This window comes from Hirundo rustica, chromosome 30 (genome assembly GCF_015227805.2).
Source record: "Hirundo rustica isolate bHirRus1 chromosome 30, bHirRus1.pri.v3, whole genome shotgun sequence".
In the NCBI taxonomy this organism is placed as follows: Eukaryota; Metazoa; Chordata; class Aves; order Passeriformes; family Hirundinidae; genus Hirundo; species Hirundo rustica.
In genome coordinates, this window is record NC_053479.1 from 12,455 (window position 1) to 35,677 (window position 23,223).

A 23,223-nucleotide genomic window follows, 5' to 3' on the forward strand; every position below is an offset into this window, starting at 1 on the left:
CACAGTGCACACTCTCACACTCACAGCTCACACTCACAGCTCACACTCACACCCTGCCCAGGCCCCGCGTGGACACGAGCGGGCCCCACACACGGACACGCCCGCACCTCACACACGCGTGTGCCGCGGCCCCAGCCCCCTCGCCCCCATTCGGGGCTCCCCCGGGGAGGGCACCCCAACCTCCCGCAGCCCTTGCACACCCATCCCGTTGCACACTCGCCCCGTGCGCCCCCGCCGGCCCCTCCCCGCCCCCGCCGTGCCCGGGGCCGTCGGGCGGGGCGGGCGGAGCGGGGCTCGCTGCGGGCGCGGCGGCGGCACCGGCGGCAGGTACGGGGGGTCCGGCCTGGGAGGGGCTCCGGGACAGCGGGACACACCGGGGACAGCGCGGGGACAATCCCGGGGGACAATCCCTGAGGGACGATCCCGGGGGGGACAAACCCGGGGGAAAATCCCGGGGGGACAATCCCGGGAGAAAATCCCGGGAGGACGATCCCGGGGGGACAATCCCGGGGGAAAATCCCGGGGGGACAATCCCGGGGGAAAATCCCGGGGGGGACAATCCCGGGGGGACAAACCCGGAGGGACGATCCCGGAGGGACGATCCCGGGGGGGACAATCCGGGGGGACAATCCCGGGGAGACGATCCCGGCGGTGCCGTTCCCCGCCTGTCGCTGACGGGGAACTTGGGGAGAAGTTGCCCCTCGCGTTGGGGCCATCGCGGCTCCATCCCGGCTCCATCGCGGCTCCATCGCGGCTCCATCCCGGCTCCATCCCGGCTCCATCCCGGTTCCGGTGGCGGCTCCCTGGCGGCTCCATCCCGGCTCCGGTTACATCACCAGCTCCCACCCCGGCTCCGGTCCTGGCTACTGCAGGAGCTCCGCTCTGACTCCGTGTCCGGCTCCGCTCCCGGCTCCGCTCCCGGTACCGCTTTCGGCCTCTTCAGCACCACCGGCTCCGGTTCCGTCCCCTCGGCCAGGGCAGCTCCCGGCCCCGCTGCCGGTCCCGTCCTCAGCCGCAGCCCCGGCCGCAGCCCCAGCCCCGCTCCCGGTGCCGCCGCCGGCTCCGCCCGCAGCTCCAGCCGCGTTCCCTATCCCATCCCCCGGCTCATCCCCGCTCCCCATCCCATTCCCGGCTCCCCATCCCATTCCCGGCTCCCCATCCCGTTCCCGTTCCCGTCCGCGCTTAGGATCCCATTCCCGGCTCCCGATCCCATTCCCGGCCCCGTTTCTGCTCTGGGTCCCATTCCCGGCTCCACCCGCAGCTTCTCCTCCGGCCTCAGCCCCAATCCCGGCCCCATTCCCAGACCCATCCCTGCTCCCGATCCCATTCCCGGCCCCAATCCCTCTCTGGGTTTCACCCCCGGTTCCACCCGCAGCTGCAGCCGCTGTCCCCATTCCTGTCCCTGTCCCCATCCCTGTCCCCATCCCTGTCCCCACCAGCTCCGGCCCCATCCCCGCTCTGTGCCCATCCCATCCCCACTGCCATTTCCCCCCTCTCCCGACGCCACCTGCAGCCACATCCCAGCCCCATCCCTGTCCCCATCCCTATCCCCATCCCAGCCCCATCCCGGCCCCATCCCTGTCCCCATCTCATCCCCATCCCTGTCCCCTCTCCGTCCCCGCCGTGTCCCCATCCTCCGGGGCCTCCCGCCGTCCCCTCCGCTCGCCACCATCGCTCCCAAGGGCGACGAGGACCTGCTGGCGCTGGCCGCGTCGCGGCTGAGCCGCAGGAAGCGGGTGGCCGGCGTGGCCATCGGCGTGGCGATGCTGCTGGTGCTGCTGGTGGCCATCCCGCTGCTGGTGCACGGCTCCAAGGCGGCCGCGCACTACGAGATGCTGGGCAGCTGCCGCATGGTCTGCGACCCCTACCCCGAGCTGCCGCCCCCCTCCCCGCCGCCCTTCCTGCCCGGGGCCAAGGGCGAGCCGGGCCGCAAGGGTCGCACCGGCCTCCGCGGGCCGCCGGGGCCGCCGGGGCCGCGGGGACCCCCGGGAGAGCCGGGGCGGCCGGGCCCGCCGGGACCTCCGGGCCCGGGGCCGGGCGGGTACATCCCGTCCTTCTACAGCCCCAAAATCGCTTTTTACGCCGGCCTGAGGAAGCCGCACGAGGGTTACGAGGTGCTGCGCTTCGACGACGTGGTGACTAACGTGGGCAACTACTACGAGCCCTCGAGCGGCAAGTTCACCTGCCCGCTGCCCGGCATTTATTTCTTCACCTACCACGTCCTGATGCGCGGCGGGGACGGCACCAGCATGTGGGCCGACCTCATGAAGAACGGGCAGGTAACGGGACCCCCGCGGGAGCCCCCGAGCGGTTTGCACTCCGGGTTTGCAGCCCCCGTTTTCACCCCCCGGTTGTCATCCCCTGGTTTTCACCCCTCGGTTTTCACCCCTCAAATTTCACCCCCAGGTTTTCACCCCCGGTTTTCACCCCCCGGTTTTCACCCCTCAAATTTCACCCCCAGGTTTTCATCCCCGGTTTTCACCCCCTGGTTTTCACCCCCCGGTTTTCACCCCTCGATTTTCACCCCTCAAATTTCACTCCCCGGTTTTCAGCCCCGGTTTTCAGCCCCCGGTTTTCAGCCCCCGGTTTTCAGCCCCCGGTTTTCACCCCTCGGTTTTCACCCCTCGGTTTTCAGCCCTGTGTCAGCGGCCTCGGGGTTGTTGTTCTGGTCCTGTTTTTTTTGGGTGATTTTAAGTTCTCATCCAGGTTCCATCTGTTTGTGATTTCCCATCCTCGGTTCTGTTCCATCCCAAATCATCACATCCTGTTTCCCCCATCAAATTCCTCCCTCTTCCAAATTCCCATCCTGCTTCCCCCAATCCCTCATTCCCAATCCCACTTCCCCCTTTCAATCCCCCCCAAATTCCCATTTCCCCCCCTCCTCCTCTCCCCATCCCTGATTTCCTAGTTCCAGTTCCTCCCTCCCCACATCCCATTTTTCTCCATACAATCCCCCAGTTCTCATCCTCCTTTCCTCAATCCCTGATTTTCCAGCTCCAGTTTCATTCTCACATCCCATTTCTCCCATCCAAACCCTCCCAAAATTCCCATCCTCCTCTCCCCATCCCTGATTTCCCGTTCCCAGTTCCTCCCCAGTCCCACATCCTATTTCCATGATCCAATTCCCATCCAATCCCCTCCATCCCTGATTCATCCACCCCAGTATTCCCATTCCCATTTCTGCCATCCAATCCCCCCAGTTCCCATCCTCATCTCCCCCATCCCTGATTTTCCAGCTCCAATTCCATGCTCACATCCCATTTCTCCCATCCAAACCCTCCCCAATTCCCATCCTCTCTCCTCATCCCCAGATCCCATTTTCCCCATCCAATCCCCCTCTCAAATTCCCATTCTTTTCCCATTTCCCCCGTTCTCCTCTTCCCTCATTCCCTGATTCTCCATCCCACATCCCATATCTCCCATCCTTTTCCCCATCCCAGACTCCCGGGGGAGGGGACGGGGGACAGGGGCTGTAACACATCCCCCCCCCTCCCCGCCCCCTTTGTTCGCTCACCCCGGACTTTTCCCATCCATTTATTCCGGGAAAAACACGGAAAACAAACAAGGATCGACCCGGGGTGGTCCCGGGGGGCTTGGGGGGGGGTTGTCCCGGGCTCGTGGCCAGCAGGGAGTGACCCCCCCGAGCCCCCCCGTGGGAACAGGAATGGGGAAAGATGGGAATTGGGGAGGGGCTGGATGGGGGAAATGGGATGTGGGGATGGGAAATCAGGGATCAGGGGAAGCAGGATGGGAACGAGGCGGGGGGGAGATTGGGTGGGAATTTGGGGGGATTAGATGTAGGAAATGTGATTTGGGGCCTTGGGGGGGAGGACCAGAATTGGGGAATCAGGAAAAAGAGAGAGAGGAAGGGAACTGGGGGGGGCTGGGCAGGTGGGGGGTGACAGGTGGGGTGTGACAGGTGGGGGGGTGTTGGTGACAGCTGTGTCCTTCCCTCACCAGCTGGGGTCCCACTGATGTCACCCCTCATTCCTGGGGGACCGGCAGGGTTGGGGACAGGTGTGGGGGTGTTGGTGACAGCCGTGTCCCCCCGCCAGGTCCGGGCCAGCGCCATCGCTCAGGACGCAGACCAGAACTATGACTACGCGAGCAACAGCGTCATCCTGCACCTGGACGTGGGCGACGAGGTGTTCGTCAAGCTGGACGGGGGCAAGGTGCACGGCGGCAACACCAACAAGTACAGCACCTTCTCCGGCTTCATCATCTACCCCGACTGAGCCCGGGGCCCCCGGGACCCCCAAGTACAGCACCTTCTCCGGCTTCATCGTCTGCCCCGAGCGACCCCCGGGACCCCCCTGGACCGGGACCCCCCCCCCCCCGGCCCCGCCACCGCCGGTGACAGCGGTGACGCCCCCGGCCCCGCCCCGAGCGCGACACGCGACACCCCCTGCATGGCAGCACCCCCCAAGGGTGGCGGGGTGTCCCAGTGTGCCCCAGTGTGTCCCAGTGCGTCCCAGTGCGTCCCAGTGTGTCCCCAATAAAAGGCGCTGGGGTTGGACCGCGGCTCTGCCTCTGCTGGGGGATACGGGGGACACAGGGGTGACACAGGGGACAGCCCGGAGGGGACAGACAGGCGGCACAAGGGACAGGCTGGGGGGAACACAGGGGTGACACAAGGGACAGCCAGCGACGGCGTTGGTGGCACCTCCAGGCTGGTCAGAGATCTCTCCATGGCTTTTGTGTCACCCCCCGTGTCACGCCTTGTCACCTTCCCCCCCGCCGCGCTGGCTGTCAGCGGGGACAGCGACAGTGACAGACACAGACACCCCCGGCTGTGCAGGGACGCCGCCACCCCTTGGGGACACGCTGGGGACACTGCTGCCACCGGGGGGGGGCAGCTGGGGTGGCAGCAGAGCCCGCCCTGCCCGAGCCTGGTGGGACACAGGAACCCCTTGGCCTGTCCCCAGCTTGTCCCCATCCTCATCTCCATCCCCTTTCTGTCCCTGCCTCCATCCCTGTCCCCGTCCCTGTCCCCATCCTAGCCCTGTCCCCCTTGTACCTTCATCCCCCCATACCTGGCCCTGTCCCCTCCCGTTGTCATCCCTGTCCCCATCCCTGTCCCCTCCCGTTGTCATCCCCATCCCTGTCCCCATCCCCATCCCTGTCCCCTCCCGTTGTCATCCCCGTCCCCATCCCTGTCCCCATCTGTCCCCTCCCCTCCCGCCCCCGCCCGTCCGTGTCGCTGTCGCCACCTCGTGGCCGCTGCCGGGAGGACGCGGCTGCCGGAGGGGCTCGAGAAGGATTTGAGGGTGGGGGGACTCAGCCCAGCCACGACCCCCGGGACCCCCAGGAAACCCCCGGGACCCCCAGGAAACCCCCAGGGACCCCCCTACCCCGCCAGTCCCTGCTGGAAGGAGGGAACCTGTCCCTAAATGTCCCCCAGAGCCATGCCCAGGGTCTCACCGCGACCCCGCAATCCCCCTCCCCAAATCCCGGGGGTCTCCCACTCCCCCAAAAACGCACAGACCCCGCTCAGAGCCGTGTCTCCTTTATTCCAGGGACTGGTACAAAACTGGGGGGTCGGGGTTTGGGGGGTGCAGAGCCGGGATTTGGGGTGGGGGCTGCACCCCCAAATCCCACCGCAGGATGGATTTTGGGGTGGGGGCTACGCCTTGGCCGCTCCCGGGACCCCCTGAGACGCCGTCAGCTGCTGCAACTTCTGCGTCATCATCTCCAGCACGGCTGGGGGGAGCGGGTCAGAGGCACCCCAAAAACGGGGGGTCCCCAAAACCAGGGAGGGTCAGGGGGGACGTGGGGGGGGACCCCAAAAGCAGGAGGGGAAGAAATGGACATGGGGGGTCAGGGGGCTCCGAAGTGGGGAGGGGGCCCTAGAATCAGGGAGGGGTTGGGGGGAAATGGGGTCAGGAGGGAACTGGGAGCAAGGAGAGAACCCCAAAACTGGGGAGGGAGGAAAGGGGACCCTGGGACTGGGGGGATCCCAAAAGTGGGCAGGGGTCTGGGGGACCCTGAAACTGGGTGGGGGGTGTCAGGGAGACTTTGGGACCAGGGCGAAACCCAAAATGTTCCCACATAAGGGAAAGGGGGGTCAGGGACAGACCCTAAAAATGAGGAGGGGGAAAAGGTCAGGGGGTGTTTGGAGTGGGTTTGGGGGGGCTCAGGGGGTCCCCACGTCCTTTTGGGGGTACCCACCCTGTTTCATGGCGTGCTTCTCCTGCAGGGCCGGCTGGATTTTCTCCATTTGCCGCGTCAGGAATTCGATTTTCCGCTTGAAAAATGCCCGGGCGTCGTCGGCAGACTGGGAATGGGGTGGGAAACAGGGTGGAGTTGGGGGAAAATGGGGAAAAATGGGGTGAGAGAGGAAGAAATGGTGAGAATGAGGGAAATGGGAAACAAGGCAGAAATGGGGTGGGAAAATGAGGAAATGGGTAAAATCGGGCTGGGAAAATGGGGCAAAACGAGGGGAAAATTCCGGGAAAGATGGGTGGGAAAGTGGGGAATGGGGGAAATGGGAGGGGACGGTAGGAATGAGGGTCCCCAGCCCCCTCCCCACCTTCTCCACGTAGTAGCCAGTGCCGACGTCCACCAGGACCGTGCGGACGTCCTGGAGCTTGCCAGGCACGTACATCTGGGGGGGGTCATGGAAAATGGGGGGACACGGGGGGCTGGGGGGGTACAGACCCCCCCCGGGGGGATTTTGGGGGGATTCCAGGAGCAGCAAAAGGATACGGAGCTAGTGAGCGGCACCAGGAGATCCTTCCCTGCAGAAAAGGGGGGTCAGGAGAACCCCAAGGACCCCCCCAGGACCCCCCAAAATCCCTTCAGGACTCCCAGGGTCTCCCTGGGTTTGGGGACCTCCATCAGGATTTGGGGACCCCTCAGGTTTAGGAACCACCCTGAATTTGGGGTTCCCCCATTAGGATTTGGGGAACTCCCCCAGCTCCCTCTGGGTTTGCTGACCCACCCCACCAAGATTTAGGATCCCTCCCCATGCTGGGGACCCCCCTTGGGTTTGGGGAACCCCCTCGGAGTTTGCCTTTCCCCCTCAGGATTTAGGGCTCCCATCAAGATTTTGGGACCCACCCCCGCTTTTGAACCCCCACCGGATTGGGGATCTCCCCGATAATTTAGGACCCCCCCGCCCCTCTCATCAAGATTTGGGGACCCCCCCCGAGGATTTGGGGCCCCTCACCCTCGTTGCCCTTGTGTAGCACGTTCAGGCACTCCTTGGCCTCCACGAACTTGGTCTGCACCACCTTGAGCTGGGCCAGGGACGAGGACAGGAACTCCACCTCCTGTTGGGGGGAATTTGGGGCGTCCCGGGGGTTTGGGGGGTCTCAGGATTGGGATTTGGGGGGGTGTTCAAAGGGGGCGATCCCCAGGGCTGGGAACGGCCTCGAAGGGATGAGCAGGAAGCCACGCTTTTTGGGAGGGTCCTGATATTGGGGTGGGTGCCAAGGCCGGGGGGCACCCAGGGCATCCCCGATCCTCCCCAAACCCCCCCAGGCCACCCCCCCCTCAATTCCCCTCCAGCCCCCTCTGATCTACCCCAGGCCTCAGGACCCCGCTCAGGATCCTCCCTCGGCCCTCTGAGACCCCCAAAACCCTCCAAGCCCCCCCAGACCCCTCCCAGACCCCCCGGCCCTGCTCCAGCCACGCTCCCCCCGACCCCCAGACCTCTCCCGAACCCCTTCCCGAGCCCCCGGACCTGCTCCAGCTGCCCCTTGAGCAGCTCCAGCTGCGGCAGCCCCAGCTCCCCCACGCTCACGGCCTGCGCCATCTTGGGCTGCCCGCCCTCCGCCACAGCGCCCCCTGGCGGATGGAGGACCGCACCCGGCCGCTTGCGAGCCCGTCCCCTGGTGGCTTGGAGGACCGAACTGGCGCCCTCAGACAGCGCCCCCCAGCGGTCGGAGGACTGCGGCGATTCCAGTGCCCCCCCGAGGGAAAAGGGGGATCCCTGAGGGATTTGGACGGGTTCTGAGGGATTTGGGGGGCCCAGAGAGACTCAGAAGGGCGTAGTGAAAAGGCAACAACTTTATTATTCCAAATCAGTCCAATAAAACCAAATTTCATCGCAATTTCATGAACATTTTCTTAAAATTAAGGCGGTGGTTCCAACCTTCCCCCCCTCAGACACTCCAGAAATCCTCACAGGGGTCAGGAGCCCCAAAATCGTCACCAGAGGTAATGGGGGACCCCAAAAGTAACAAAGGAGGGCACCCCAAATGCCACAAGTGGATCCCAAAAGTGAAGGGAGGACCCCAAAACTCCCATCAGGCAACGGGGTTACCCCACCTAATTCTCCCTCATAAATAAATGGGGGGACCCCAAAAACAACTGGGGTTCCCCCCAAAGTTCACTCCAGGCAATGGGGGGGACACCAAATCTCTGCCCCAGGGGAGTCTGTGGGCAATGGGGGAACCCTAAAATCAATGGGGGGACCCCAAACCCTCACTCCAGGCAATGGGAGGACCCCAAAGATGACGAAGGGACCCAAAAGCCCCTCAAGAGAGGTTGACCGGGAGCCCGTAGACCACGGGGGCGGCCCCGATGAGTGATCTGAGTTTGGGGGCCTGGCGGGCCTGGGCCAGCTGGGCCAGCAGCGGGGTCCCGGGGCCGCCCCGCAGCCAACCCCACAGCAGCGCCTGCGCCAGCCGGTCCAGGTCCCGGTCCGTGACGTCCCAAAGGTTCCCCAGCACCAGCGGGCTGGAAACGGGGAGAGACACCCCAAAAATGGGGCTGTGAGAGGGGGAGAAACCCAAATACAGAGAGACCCCAAAATGGGGCTGTGAGAGTGGGGAGAGCTCAAATACAGAGAGAGACCCCCACATAGGGACCCCAAAATGGGGCTGTGAACACAGGGAGACCCCCCAAAAGTGACACCCACAAGTCCCAGAGTCCCCACAGCAAGAACCCAGCACTCTGAGGTTCCCAGGGTCCCCCCGAGCTGAGCATCCCGAGCCCTGCACTCACCACCCTGCCAGGATGTATCTGAGGACGGTCCCGGTGGGCTCCAGGTGCCCGCGGGAGCTCAGGGCGGCGCTGGAGCAGCCGAAGAGCAGCACCACAGCCCGGCACCGCAGCCGTGCCAGGTTCTGTCCCTCCAGGAGCCGCGCCCCGGCGCCGTGCCCGGCATAGCTGTGGGACACAGACCAAATCTGACCCCAAAACCAGCCAAGAGCCCTTGGAAAAACCTCACAAAAAATCCCCCCAAACCCGACCCCAAATCAGCACCAAATCCCCCCAAAATCCAACCCCAAAGCCCTCAGGGTTTCTCACATGTAGAGGTCGCGCTCCCCCAGTGCCTCCTGCAGCTGCTGCGGGGTTGGAGCCACCCCAGATACGCCACGCCAGCCTGGCTCGCTGGAATCAGGGAAAAACGGGAAAATTGGGATAGGGAGAACAAAAATTGGGGGAAAGGGAGATTTTTGGGGTTCCCAGAGAGATTTTGTGGTCCGGGAAATGGTTTTTGGGGCTGTACCTCTCAAACCAGCTCCGGAACCTCTCCTCAGTGCCGACCAGGTCGCGCTGTGGGTTCAGGACGTAGAAGGTGTTTTGGGGGTTCACGCCCCGCTTCAGCACCGAGCTCGACCTCTGCGGGGAAACAGGGAATGAGGGCACCCCAAAACCCTGAACGGCACCAGGTGTCCCCAGGCGTGCCCGTACCTGCCGCTGCAGGCTGTAGCACAGCACAAAGCGCAGCGCCGGCAGCCGCGTCACTGGAATGTTCCGGAGCGTCCCGGAGCTCTCCCAGGGCAGGCGCTGCAGGTGCTGGGACAGACAGGGACAGCGTGAGGGGAGGAGGAGGGGGAGGAAGGCAACGGAAAGCAGGAGTAGGGAGAGATGAGGATGAAGCTGAGGCTGAAGAGGATGAGGAAGATGAAGAAGATGAAATAGATGAAGAAGAGGAAGATGAAGATAACAAAGCTGAGGCTGAAGATGAGGAGGATGAGGCTGAGGCAGGCTGGGGGCTCTCACCTTGTCCAGCAGCAGCACCAGGGACCCCGCGCTGCCCTCGGGCCCCTCCCGGCACCGCTCCAGGGCCTCATCCAGCAGCAACTGCGCCCGGCACGGCCGCGCCGGACACAGAGCCAGGGCCAGAGCCCGGACATCGGCCAGACGCAGCCCCGCCAGCAGAGCCTGGGGATCAGAAACCCAAAATCCCAGGATCCCCACCCCTAAAAATCCAGGGGTTAGCACCCCTAAATCCAGGGATCACCACACCCCAAGGCCGTACCTGGAGCAGGGCGGGATTGGGGCTGTCCCAGCCGCACGCCCTGAGCTCCTGGAGAAGCCGGGACAATTCCTGCTGATCGAGGGGGGAATGCCTGGGATCCCGTGGCAGCAGCAGCCCCCGCCAGCACCCCAAAACCTCCTGATCCAGGCTCTGGATGAGGCTCTGGGGAAAGACACGCAATGGGAACAGGAGCATGACCCCAAAAGCTCTGGGAATATCACAGGAAATCCCGAAGGGAATCACAGGGGGGGTTTTGGGGTGGGCCAGGCCCCATTCCCAAGGGTTTTTCTGGGGTCTGGGGCTCGGGTCCCTGTCCCACCTGCATGCGCAGATCCAGGCGGGATCGTCGTTCCCACCACTCCTGGCGCTCTGTGCAGACGTTGGCCTCGCGCTGCTCCCGCTGGATCAGCTCAAATTCCTGGAGAATCCTACTCAGAGGAGCCTGCAACAGCAGGAAGAGGAGGATGGAGCAGGAATTCTGGCACTCAGACTTCTCCAGGATCCCAACCCCTGGAATTTGGGGTGGCTTCGCTGCTGCTCCCGCTAGAATTCCCAGAGAGGAGAATGAGGATGGATTTGGGATCCCAGTCCCTGGAATTGCAGGTGTCCCCACCCCAGGAAGGAAGAGGAGGAGGCGGAGGAGGGTGATGAAGGCCTGACCTGGCTGCGCTGGGTGGCGATGCGCACGCTGAGGGGCTCGGCGCCGCGCTGCAGCCGCGTCAGCAGCAGCGTGTCCCCGAGCGCGCCGGGCGCGGCGCTGGCCAGGGACAGCTGGCACACGGTGACACCTGCGGGGACAGCGGCACTCGGGCACTCTCCTGCAATTCCAGCCCACGGAACGCACCGACGGGAAAACCTCCCCACCCCATCCGAGGCCACCAAATGCCCAGACTGGGAATTTGGCATTTTCCCCATCCCCAGACTGGGAATTTGGGATCTGCCACAGCCCAGAATCCCAGCACCGACCTCTGGGAATCTTTTGAAGCTGCTCACGGAACCGCTCCTGCTCCGCCGGCACCAACCCCGCAGAGCTGAACTGGAAAAGCTCCTGGAGCTCGGCCAGGTGGGATTGGGAATCCTGGGAATCCCCTTCCTGCAGGGAGAGGCCCTGGAGCTGATCCGAGATGTCCCCTCTGGCTGCTGCTGCTGCTTTCCTCTTCTTCCTGTGGGGTCAGCCCGAAATCCCTCGAGATGTGGGACATGGGACGGGGCACAGGGGACGAGCCCCTTCTCCACAGGGGAATCCTCAGTGGGAGTTTTGGGAATGGAGATGTGAGATGGGGACACTGGGTTGGCCCCAAGCCCTGGGGATGAAGGGACAGGACCCTGGAAGGGGCCATGGCACAGGGACACTGGGGACACAGGATTGGACACCCCAGGGCCGAAGGACGGGGACATTAGAAGGTGACACTGAAAGGTGCCAGCTCCGTGACCCACCGTGTCCGGGCGTGGATGATGGACAGCATCTGGTGGCGGGTGGTGACACTCAGGGACTCGGCCAGCAGCCCCGCGGTGGCCAGCGGGTCCCTGTCCCCAGTGGTCAGTGCCAGCAGCTGGCACAGCTGGCCATAGAGTGACCCCGGGGGGAAGTGACCGACCCACGCCAGGGCCTCGGCCAGCAGGGACCGGACAGTGTCCAGGGAGGGGACACCTGGGGGACACAGGGGACAGGGGTCAGTGGGGACAGTGTCCAGGGAGGGGACACAGGGGTCAAGGACAAGAGGGAAAAAGTTTGGAGGGGAGAAAGGAAAAGTTTGGGGAGGGGAAAAATTTGGGAGGAAAAGTTCAAGAGAGAAAACCTGTGAGAAAAAGAAGGAAAATTCCTGGGAAAGAAAAACTCCTACAGAAGTATTCCAAGTGCTCACCGGGCTGGGCAGAGAGGCTGGATCCCTCTGGATTTGGGGGATCCCCACTTCTCCCAAGTTCTGGAATTTCCTCATTGTCCCTACCTGGAAAAGGGGAGGCACAGATGGGGCAGTTTTGGGGTCAGAAAGAACAATTTTGGGGTCACCAAGGTGAAACCCCCCCCCAACTCACCTGGGGTCAGCAGAGGGGGCTTAAAGCTCATCTCTTCTTTGTTCTTTTCCAGATTTTCCCTCTTTTCCCTCTTTTTGGAGCTCCCCAGCTCCTTCCGGGGCCGCCCCCGTCGGGGCCGAACCCCAATTTCCAGGGAGCTCTCAGGGGACTTTGGGGGCTGAACCCTCTGGGCAGAGGAATATTTCCGGGTGGTTTTGGGGGGATCCAGGGGGATTTGGGGTTCCTCGGAGTCGCTGTCACTGAATACCACCTGAAAAAGGGAGGGACAAAGGGGCTCAGCCCCAAAGTTCCATCGCAAAATTTTTCCTCCCCCTCCCCTCCAAACTTTCCCCCAAAAACTTTTTCTGCCTCCCCAAATTTTTCCTCCCCTCCAAACTTTTCCTTTGCCCCCAAAAGCTTTCCCTTCCTAAACTTTTTCCCCCAAAACTTTTTCTCTCCTCCCAAACTTTCCCTCTCGCCCAATTTTGCCCCAAATTTTCCTTCCCATCCAAGTTTTCAGTCCCCTTAAACTTTTCCTCCTCGAATTTCCCTTCCCAACATTTCCCCTAAAACATTCCCTCCTCCCATTTCCCCCCACAACTTTCCCTCCCACCCCAAAGTTTTCAATCCCACTAAAGTTTCCCTCCCCAGACTTTCCCTCCCCCCTGAACTTCCATCCCCCACACTCACCCTGATCCGAGATTTTGTTCTTCCAGGGGCTTTGGGGGCCCTGCAGAGCTGGGATTTGCCCCCAGGGGGAGAGGACTCGTCACAGAAGATGGTGAAGGGGGTTCTGGATCCCCCCAGGAGCTTTCTTCGGGGTGCCCCCGATTTGGGGTGAGGGGTGCAGGGCCCCCCTGGCCGCAGGACAATGGGGGGCACCTCTGTGTCCGAGTCCTTCAGGGTGACAACGTCCCTGGATTTGGAGGGCTTCCCCTGCAGGGTCTTCTTCGCTTTGGTTTTTCGGGATCCGGATTTGGGGAGGTTTGGGGTTTTTTGGGGGGTGGGCAGGAGCTGGGGGGTCCAGGCCTGGGCCAGGACGTTGTCCATGGAGCGGCCGAGGGCGGCGGCCACGCGGCCAAGGGTGGCCACGGCTTTGGCCATCAGCAGAGTGGCCACGGCCACCCCCAGGCCGGCCACGGGCGGATGTCGGGTGCCCAGGAGGATCAGGCCCCGCTCCAGCTCCTCATCCCAAACCGGGAGGGACCGGGACGGCCCGGGAAGGCTCTGCTGGGCCAGCGTGGAGTAGCCGGCGGCCACCAGCTGGGCCAGGGGGCCCAGGAAGCCGCCCCCGCGGGGGTCCCCGTGCCCGCCCCCCACCCTGCCCCGCAGCTGGCAGAGCAGGCGCGCGCTGGCACTGTCACACAGCTCCAGCACCCGCCGCACCTGCGCCAGCCCCGGCGTCACCTCCCCGGCCGCCAGCAGCGCCCGCGCCTGCGCCAGCAGCCAGCGCAGCCCCAGCGCCACCAGCGCCGGGTCCGAGCAGAAGGAGCAGGCGCAGCTGGCGCCGTGGCAAAGGAACTCCAGAGTCTCCCTGCGGCCGCGTTTCAGCTCCGGAGAGGCCGTGAGAGCGTCCGGCTGCTCCGGGAGAGCGGCGGGGGGCAGCAGGTGCAGGGAGGGGCCCTGCAGGAACCCCTCATCCTCCTCGCTGCCCTGCTCGGCGACGGCAGCCTGGCGCCTTTGCTCCAAGCCGCCCCTCTGGAGCTGGACCTTCACCTGGTGCTCAGGTTCCCGGTGGGCTTCAGGCCCTGGAATGGGAATTCAGGGAGAATTTGGGGGTTGGAGTCCTGCAGGGAGTGATTCCCAGCTGGATTTTAACTCTGGAAGGGTCGGAAGGGATTTCTGGGGTTCTTTTTCCAGTGGGATTTAACTCCGTGGATGAAGGATGGGAAAATTTGGGATTCTCCAGCCCAAAGAAGAGTCCAAAACCCTATCCGAGCCTGGTCCTTCCACCAGTCCCAGACTGGGGTCACTGTGATTTCCCCGGGATTTCCCAATCCCAGTGCTCACCAGTTTGTGGCTGGAGCAGGAACTGAGCATCCTGGAGGTATGACTGGCTCAGCTGCAGCTCCCCCTGCTGCAGCTCCAGCTGGGACTGCAACACCAGGAACAACGTGCACCTGCAGGAAAACGGGAAAGAAATGGGAAAAACTGAACAAGGGTAAAAAAACACCTGAGATCCCACAGGAGCCATGAGGAAGGTGGGAATGAGCTCCTACCCTGCCTGGGATGGTCACTCAGCTCCTGACCCACCGTACCTACAGGATCCGATCCCAATCCCTATCCTGGTCACTCACCAGTGCGTGGCCTCATTCCAGAGGCTCCTGACCATTCCCAGAACCTCCCAAATTTTACCTGAAACCTCCTTTTCCACAGGGTTTTTTTTTCCCCCATTTTTTTAACCCTGCCATTCCCAAAGGATCCCAATCCCGGTGACCCCAGCACTGACCAGCGGGCGGCCTGCAGGTGTCCGGCCACGGTCAGTCCCTCGCTGCAGAAGGCCCTGGCCCTGCACTGCACCTCGCTGTGTCCCAGCAGCGTCACCAGGCGCTGGCAGCAGCCCAGGATGTCCCCCAGCACCTGCCACTTGTGCACCAGCGCCAGGCCTGGGGACAGCAGGATGGCACTGGGAATACTGGGAGAGGGATGGGATGGGTTCCCGGGGAGATGGAGCTGTTCCTGAAGCTCCCAGACTCTCCCATGGAGTTCAGTTCATTCCATGAGATCCCATTTCAGAGGCTCCCAACCCATCCTAGAGACTCCCATCCCATTCCAGGGACCCCAGTACTATTCCAGAGGCTCCCATCCCATCCAATCCCATTCCCCTTCCTATCCCATCCAACCCCATTCCCATGTCCAGGCCAGGATCCTCAACTGGGAGGCTCCGTGCCGCTCCCATCCCCAATCCCATTCCCCATCCCCATTCCCCTACGGCACTCAGGGCTGGGCTCCTCAGCCGGGATGCTCCGTGCTGTTCCCATCTGATCCCATTCCCCAATCCCATCCCTGATCCCCAATCCCATTCCCATTCCCCTACGGCAGTCAGGGCTGGGCTCCTCAGCCAGGATGTTCCGTGCTGTTCCCATCTGATCCCATTCCCCAATCCCATCCCTGATCCCCATTCCCATTCCCCTACGGCAGTCAGGGCTGGGCTCCTCAGCCGGGATGCTCTGTGTCACTCCCAGGATGTCGCTGCCCATCAGGGACACGAGGACGCTCCGGAACAGCTTCTGGGCCTCCAGCAGAGCCGTCCTGGGGCTGCTCCAGCCTGGAAGTCCATGGGAAAATTTCTCTCTCCTCCTCCTTTTCATCCCCATTCCTCCCTCTCTCCTCTTCATCCCTAAATTCCCTTCCTCTTCTCCTCCTCACCCCAAACCCCTCTCTCCATCCCAATCCCGTTTCCCTCACCGTGCTGTTGGATGCGCTCCCGGAGCGGCGCTCCCAGCTGTGCCGGGGGCAGCTCCAGGATTGTGGCCACCACCTGCAGCCCCTGGGCCCGCGCCAGGAGCCAGCTCCTGGTGGCCCTCTGGGCCTGCGGCTCCTGCAGCACCTTCAGCAGCAGCGGCACGGCCTGATCCACCTGGAAAAGTGGGAAACAGTGGGATTCAGGGATCACAGGAGGCGATCCTATCCCAATCCCATCATCAGAGTCCTCTTACCCCCAATCCCGTCCCATTCCCCTTCCAGCAGCAGGGCCATGCCCTTATCCACCAGGGAAAAAATGGGGAAAACAGGATCACGGGGGCTCCCCCATCCCACTCCTCTTATCCCAAATCCCTATTTTTTGGGGGGGAAACCCCCTGTATTTTGCCTTTTTCTGGAGGCAGTAGAGGTGGCTGCGCAGCAGGAGCTGGGAATGCCGCAGGAGCAGCCATGAATCTTCACTCCCTTTGTCCGTCTCGAGGCAGACTTCCAACTCTTCCAGGAAAATCTGGGAATGCCACACATGGATCAGCACCGGCACCCTGCAGACTCCATCCTGAGGGTGATTTTCCCAGGATCTTTGGGATTTGGGGAGCTCCCATGGTATCCCAAACCCACTAAAATCTTTTCCTGGGATTTTGGGAATTGCTGGAGTTCCCCCATCCCAAGGGCTATTCTCAAATTTCCCTGGGGTTAGGAAGGACATTCCTGGATTTACCTCGGTTTGGAGAGGACATTCCAGCTCCAGCAGGACCCGGCTGATCTGGCACAGGGAATTGGCCATTCCAAAGTTATCCCCAAGCCTCTGGCACAGGGATCGGAGCAGCAGGAAACTCTCCAGGGCTTGGATGGGCTGGGAAGAGGGAAAATCCTTGGATAAACCCCAAAATCACTCCTGGGGATCCCAGAAATCCTGGCAATACCTCTCCCTCCTCATCCCTAAACTCCCCCTTCCATGTCTTTAAACTTTCTCCCTCTTCATCATCCCAAATTCCCTCCTTATCCCTCCCCTTCCTCTCAGCTCCCAGGAATCCCTGGGAGTGGGGCTCACCTTCTCCTGGAGCCGGTAGAGCGCAGCCAGGATCTGCAGGGAGCAGATGGTCTGCTCCAGGCTGCGCACCTCGGGAATCCTGGGATGTTCCAGCAGCTGCTTCCACAGGGAAAAGGCTTCATCCAAGGGTTTGGAGAGAGCTGGGGGCATAATCCCCCCAAAAAACTGTTGTCAAAGTGGGATAATCCTGGAAAAGTCATTCCCATCCTGCCAGGCTCTCATGCTTCCCACAAAACCTTGTCAGTGCACTCCCCAACCTTCCAGGATCCCAAAAATGCTCTTCCCAATCTGCAGGGTCCTGAAAAACCCCTTCCCAACCTTCAGGGACCCCAAAAAGGCCCATCCCAACCACCAGGATCCCAAAAATGTTCTTCCCACCCCTCCAGGATCCTCCTCCATCCCAAAAGAATCCATTTCAGACCCTCCAGAATTCCCTCTGATGCCAGGAATGCCTCACCGCCGTCGGAGCTGAGGCTGCAGCGGATCCCATCCCGCGCCTCCAGCCACGCTCCCTCGGGATCCAGCGGCTTTGAACTCTGGAGGCGCCCGCGCCGCTCCCGAGCCAGGCTCTGGGAAGGGAAGGACGTGGGGAGGGATTAGGAATGGCAGGAATTCCCAAAATCCTGGGAAATCACACCCTGGGAAGGTTTTGAGGATCAGAGTGGAACACGCAGGTAATTCCATGATTTTCCCCAGATCCCAGGAAAACCCCACCCACCTTTTCCAAGAGGTCCTCGAGGGTGCAGATGTGGAGCCAGAGCAGGGCCTGGGCATGCTCATCCAGCAGCTGATCCCGCATAAGGGAATTCCAGATTTGAGAATTCCGGGACAGAGAGTCCAGCAGCTTCAGGGACTCCTGGATGGCATCCAGGGCAGAGCTGTGGGGAAAGGGATTCCCAAAATCCCAGGAATCGGATGGGGGGATTTGGGGTGGGGTGAGGAAGTGCAGGAAGGGGATGGGGGAATGGGATTTGGGACTGGGATCAGGATTGGGACAGGGAGCCTGAGGAGCAGGGAAATGGGATGAGGGACTGGGATGAGAGGTTGGTATGGAGAAATGAGATCAGGGTAGGGACGGAGGACTGGGACCGGGATCAGGATGGGAGCACGCACCAGTCGGTGTCGGTGTTGGAGCTGTGGCTGCAGAGCACCTGCCCCAGCTCCAGCAGCGCCACCGCCCTGGGCAGGCTGCAGTTGGGGTCCGGTGTTCCCGAGGGATCCCGGATTCCCGAGGGTTCTCCGGCTCCCCAGGGTCTCCAGACTCTCTCGGGGTCCCACATGCCCAGCATTTTCTGCAGGATTTTGTAGCGCTCCGGCCCCGTGGGGCACCGCAGGGATTTGTAGGCCTGGAGTTCGGCCAGCAGCAGGAGCAGCATGGTGTTCTCAGACAGGGATTGGGATGCCAGGATGTCCTGCAGAGACCTGGGGATCGGAATTGGGGTCAGAGAAACACAGGGGTGTGGATGGGGTTATGGATTATGGGATGGGGCTCCAACCCCATTCCACCTTCCCTCATCCCAGGGGGTTCCTGATGCCCTCATCCCACCCCTCCTATCCCAACCCCCCCATCCCCTCCAAATTCTTTGTCCCCATCTCCCCATCCCAGTTCCCCATCCCAATCCCTGTTGCAATCTCCCCCTTCCCGCTCCCCCATTCCAATCCCAGATTCCCAGTTCCCCCTCTCCTCTCCTCACCGCAGCTGCAGCTCCTCCTCTTTTCCCTGTTTGACTGTCTCCATCTTGAGCCTGACCCAGAGCGCCATGGGCTCGAGCACCAGGGAGGTGGGACGGACTGGGCTGGGCTGGGCACACTGGGAATGGGGCACCAGAACCTGGGAATGTGTCCCCAGTCTCCAGGAAGGTGTCTGTGACACCTGGGAATGCTGGGAATGTGTCCCCAGTCTCCAATACCTGGGAATGCTGGGGCTGTGTCCCGGATCCCTGGGAGCGTTGGTAACGTGGCACCACGGCCTGCAGCCACTGCACCACAGCACCCAGCGCGCGCTGCAGCTGCCCCTGCCGGCGCCAGCTCTCCACATGCAGCTGGAAGCACCTGTGCAGCTGCACAGGGAAATGGGATTGGGAACATCAGGATCCTGGCACGCCCAGGGATCCCAGGATCCAGCTTATCCCAGTACCCCAGTGACCCCATGCCCAATCCCAGCCCTGCCAGTGTCCCCAGCGATCCTGTACTCCATCCCAGTGTCCCCACTATCCCCAGTACCTTCTCCGGGGTCGCTCCAGGCCAGCTGTAGCCGTTCGTGGCCAGCACAGTCTGGCAGAAGGGCTTGCACACGGCTCCGGCCGCTTGCGGAATGTTCTGGCTCTGGAAGGCCTGGCCCAGGCAGAAGGCGGCCGCAGCTGTGTCCGGAGAGGCCAAGGTGACCAATGGGACAGGGGGGACACCAGAGTGACCCGCCCTCATCCAGAGATGATCCTGACCCCTTGGACAGCCGGGATAGGGACACAGAGCCCTGGGGTGGCACTGAGCACTGGGGACATGGGATGGGGACAGGGGTGGCACTGACCGGTGACATTGAGGAATTTGCCCTTCTCGGCCTCGGGCAGCCCATCCAGCCCATCCAGCATCCAGGTGACGATCTGGGCACAGCTCGAGGTCACCTGCCCCATCTCCAGCCACCTCGAGGGCTGCGGGGACACCACGGGTCAGCTGGACCCCAGACCCACAGGAGGCACCCCATGACCCCTCAATCCCAAGCCCACATCCCATAGGAAAAGCTTCCAGAGCAGCTCCACCCCAAAAATTCCAGGCCCAAATCCCACAGGAGAGGCTCCCAACCCCCCCAGGGATGTGGATCCATCTCGGAGATACCTGGGAGCGCTGGAATATTTCATGGATGGCATTGGAGAAGAGCTGCAGGCTGTGGAACAGCAGCTGCTTCACCCTCACCTGGTCCTGAATGGAGTCAGAAGGGACCTGGGAATGGGAAAATGGGATTTGGGAATGAGGAAAGCGGGATTTAGGGTCCAGGAAGGGCAGGGAAGGGAAAACTGAGATGTACGGGTTCAGGAGCTGCTGCTGGGATGGAGAAAAGCAGAATTTGGGACTCCCCAAACTCCAGGAGTTCCTGGCAGGGCTGGGAGAAGCACTGAGTGACCTCGAGGGATTCCAGGGAATCCTGATCCCAGAATCCGGATTCAGCGTCCCTCCTCCTCCTCACCTGGGCCAGCAGCTGCTGCAGTGCCCGCCCATGGCCTTGGGAGAAGGCACAAATCCCGGGAAGCTCCTGGAGGCCGAGGGGCAGCTCCTGGCTCCTCCTGAGCACCTCCCCGAGCTGCGCCAGCACGAACCGGGAGTTTTCCACCAGCACCCAGAGAGCTCTTCCGTAAAATGGCACCGCCAGCGCCGCTCCCGCCTGGCACAGCGCCGGCCCCACGGCCCCCTGGCCATCCCTGCCTTTGCTCAGTGCCCAGCTGAGCTGGGCCCCGGCCTCCAGCAGCTCCAGAAGGGCTCCCAGGGAATCATCAGCTCCCAAGAAGCCTTTGGAGTCCTCCAGGGTGGCCAGAGCCTCGCGGTGCTCCTGGGCTTTGCAGAGGTGGCGGCAGCACTCCCGGGTGAGCTCCAGGAAACACAGGGACTGCGAGAGGCTGAGAGGCTGCAGAAGCTCCGTCCTCAGCGTGTTCAGCAGCGACTCCTGGAACTGCCCGGCCAGGAAGGCCCAGCACGGAGCACTCTCAGCCTGGAAGAGAGAGGCAGCGGCTGCGGCTGTCCGGGCAGACTGTGAGGTGAAGAACGGAGGCTGGAAGGATTCCTGAGGCACGCAATCCTGCGATTCCAGCAGCAGCAGGAAGCGTACGGCACGGATCCTGGAGGCCAGCAGCCTCCTGTCCTCCGTGCGAGGCCCCTCGGGCCTGGTCTGAGAGTCTGGCACTGTCCAGAGGACACTGAAAGTGCTGTGGATGACTTTGGCCCGCTCGTCGTCGGGGCGACAGCGCCTCAGCCGCTCCCGCAGCAGCTCGGCCATGGCGCACGTGTCGAGCCAGCCCGTGGCGTTGCGCAGCACGTGGAACAGCATCTTCTCGAGGTACAGGTGAGGGGGCTCGGGGACCAGGCTCAGGTAGTGCTGGACAGTCTCCTGGACCAGGAGCAGCAGCCGGGCACCGTGGGCTGGCAGCCCCCCGGGCCGGGCCAGCTCCTCCACACAGGCGCGAAGGACGCGGTCACACGTCTGGACACGGTGGGAACGAGGGGCAGAGAGGCACTGGAGGCTTTTCTGGGGAAAAGAGAGATCTGGGATCAGAACTGAGCCCCCCGAGGGTCATTTCCTGGGAAAAGAGAGATCTGGGATCAGAACTGAGGCCCCCAAGGGTCATTTCCTGGGAAAAGAGGGAGTCAGAACGTGCTCAGAACCCCCCAGAGGTCCCACAGCAGGCCCCAGAAGTTTTTCCTGAGGAAAAGACGGATCAGCTCCCAGCCCCTCCTTGGCTCACCTGCATCTTCTCCACACGCTCTTCAAAGCCGGCCCAGCCGTCTGTGCTTCCATCCTTTCCATCTTCCCTATCCTTTTCATCTTTCCTGCCCTTTCCACCTTTTTTGTCCTTTCCACCTTTCTCGCCCCTTCCACCTTTCCTGTTCTCTCCACCTTTCCTGTCTTTTCCACCTTTCCCGTCCTTCTCAGCCATCTCGGGGGTTTCTTCTGAGGGGCTTTGATATGCGGAGCTGGGGGGGAACAAGGGGAGGTGTGAGACCCCCAGAACCCCAAACCCCCAGAGCCTACAGCCCCAGTTCTTTACCCCTTCAGTATTCCAGAGCACCCCCAGCCCCATGCCTTTTCCCCCCAAGCCCCCAGCCCCCTTCAGGGGTCAGATCACCCTCAGTTCCCCCAGCCCCACTTTCTGGCACCCGAGGCACCCCCATCCCCACTCCTTGCCCTTCACAGAGGCCCAGACCCCCCCCACCATTCAGACCTCCCCCGGCCTTCACCTCCCGCTCCCCTCACACGCGGCGCACAGTGCCCCCTGCCTCTCCCCCTCCTCGCCGGGCGCTCCCCGGTTCCCTGAGGGGCTCTCATCCCCCCGGACTCTCCCTCGGGACCCCCGGATTTCCCCGAATCCCGGGCGCACCCCTCTGCACTCACGCTGCGCTGCAGCTCCGCTAGAGGGGGGTAAGCCGGAACCCGCCGCGCGCCCGTTCAAATAGGGGCAGCACCCAATCAGCGCACGGTGACGCCCACAGCGTCCAATTGTCCAATCAGCGCTCTGCACGTCCCCGCCCCCGCGCGGGGCATCACGGGGGTTGAAGTCACGCGCTCAGTCACGCGCTCTCTTTGTGCGCATGCGCAGGGCGTGGCGGTGTCGGTGGCGGTGGGTCAGAAGGCGGGGGCGTGGCCAGGGCGGGACCCTCGGGATTTGGGGAGCGGGGGAACCCCAGGACGTGCAGGAGGAATTTGGGGCAGGGTTCCGCTATCCCCGTGTCCCCTGAGGAGGGGCGGAGCAGGGCAGTGTCCCGCTGTCCCCGTGTTCCCTGAGGACGGGCGGAGCGGGGCAGTGTCGCACCCCGGTCCCGGTGACTCGGGGACAGCTGTCGGTGCCCCCGGCTGCCGCCAGGGGGAGCCAGAGGAAGCTTTTGGGGCTCCCCAGAAGCAGAGCCCGGACGGGATCAAAGGGACAGAAACCAGTTTATTTCTATTTACTAATAGATAAATATTTATTGTAGGGCAGACAAAGCCCACCCCGGGGCTGCACCCCAGAACAGACCACGGGTTTTCACACTTTATCATTTCGGTCCATTTGCATGCTGCGGGTTCAGCTCCCGGTTAGAGCTGCAGGTAATGAAGTCATTCACCCCAAGTTCGCTCCCCTCAATTCACTTTATTTCCATCTCTCAGGGCCTGGGGCAGTGAGGTGTGCTCGATCCCCAGGCCTGGAGAGGAATTGTTGTGTCCCAAATGGGGAAGCAGCAGCTCACAGTGCGTGGAGTTCAGAGTTACACACTAAAGAACTGCAGGGTTACAAATAGATAAAAATGAAAAAGCTGAAATCCCGAGGGCTCAGGTGCTGCCGGGAGCTGGGGGCTGTCTGGGGTGTCACATCCCTGAGCCTGCCTGGACATTCCCAGAGGATATTCCACGATTCCTAAGGGCAGGGAAGCAGCACCAGCTCCAGCATGAATCGAATTAAACCCTAAATTAAACCTTACATTAAAAACCTTGAATTAAACCTTAAATTGTGTTGGGTTTTCCCTCAAACCCAAAAAGCACCACCGTGACACGCAGGAAAAGTGAACTTTGGCAGAGGGAAAAAAACCCCACAAACAATTAAAATACAAACCTGACAGTACAAATTAGTATTGCTTTACAATGCTAATTAATTACAAATTAATCATAACACAATAGTTACAATGCTAATACAATTGCAAATACCTGAAGATACAAATGATTTTCCTTATTCCACGTGGAATTTCCCAAACCCAGAGCAGGCAGGAGGGATCCAGCCCTGGCACAAGCCGGCTCTGCTGCCTGAAGAATAAAATTTGTACTGTATTATATTATAAATCATAT

General features: G+C 62.1%; 3 protein-coding genes across 3 annotated transcripts; 1 reads left to right on the top strand and 2 right to left on the bottom strand.

Moving 5' to 3' along the window:
• Nucleotides 1–295: 295 nt before the first annotated feature.
• Nucleotides 296–4,336, top strand: C1QL4 (complement C1q like 4). Its single transcript, XM_040088485.2, has 3 exons — nt 296–327; nt 840–2,279; nt 4,056–4,336. Exons 2-3 carry the CDS (start codon nt 1,764–1,766, stop codon nt 4,233–4,235), a joined length of 696 nt encoding a protein of 231 aa, XP_039944419.1. The 5' UTR covers nt 296–327; nt 840–1,763; the 3' UTR covers nt 4,236–4,336.
• A 1,154-nt stretch (nt 4,337–5,490) lies between these two features.
• On the bottom strand, nt 5,491–7,786 carry PFDN5 (prefoldin subunit 5). The gene is made up of 6 exons (XM_040088406.1): nt 7,685–7,786; nt 7,169–7,271; nt 6,706–6,737; nt 6,530–6,604; nt 6,169–6,274; nt 5,491–5,700 (listed from the first exon to the last, which is right to left on the bottom strand). The coding sequence occupies exons 1-6, from the start codon at nt 7,754–7,756 to the stop codon at nt 5,624–5,626; spliced, it is 465 nt and encodes a 154-aa protein (XP_039944340.1). The 5' UTR covers nt 7,757–7,786; the 3' UTR covers nt 5,491–5,623.
• A 209-nt stretch (nt 7,787–7,995) lies between these two features.
• Nucleotides 7,996–21,857, bottom strand: ESPL1 (extra spindle pole bodies like 1, separase). The gene is made up of 32 exons (XM_040088325.2): nt 21,802–21,857; nt 21,155–21,383; nt 19,885–20,937; nt 19,536–19,640; nt 19,231–19,351; nt 18,927–19,063; nt 18,614–18,763; nt 18,398–18,534; nt 17,817–18,125; nt 17,422–17,581; nt 17,161–17,272; nt 16,704–16,843; nt 16,371–16,505; nt 16,041–16,160; nt 15,638–15,809; nt 15,366–15,497; nt 14,679–14,835; nt 14,240–14,349; nt 12,920–13,977; nt 12,251–12,500; nt 12,079–12,162; nt 11,651–11,864; nt 11,180–11,376; nt 10,874–11,001; nt 10,533–10,655; nt 10,214–10,375; nt 9,955–10,116; nt 9,643–9,747; nt 9,458–9,570; nt 9,256–9,339; nt 8,950–9,114; nt 7,996–8,682 (listed from the first exon to the last, which is right to left on the bottom strand). Exons 2-32 carry the CDS (start codon nt 21,344–21,346, stop codon nt 8,481–8,483), a joined length of 6,489 nt encoding a protein of 2,162 aa, XP_039944259.1. The 5' UTR covers nt 21,347–21,383; nt 21,802–21,857; the 3' UTR covers nt 7,996–8,480.
• Between the last annotated feature and the right edge of the window lie 1,366 nt (nt 21,858–23,223).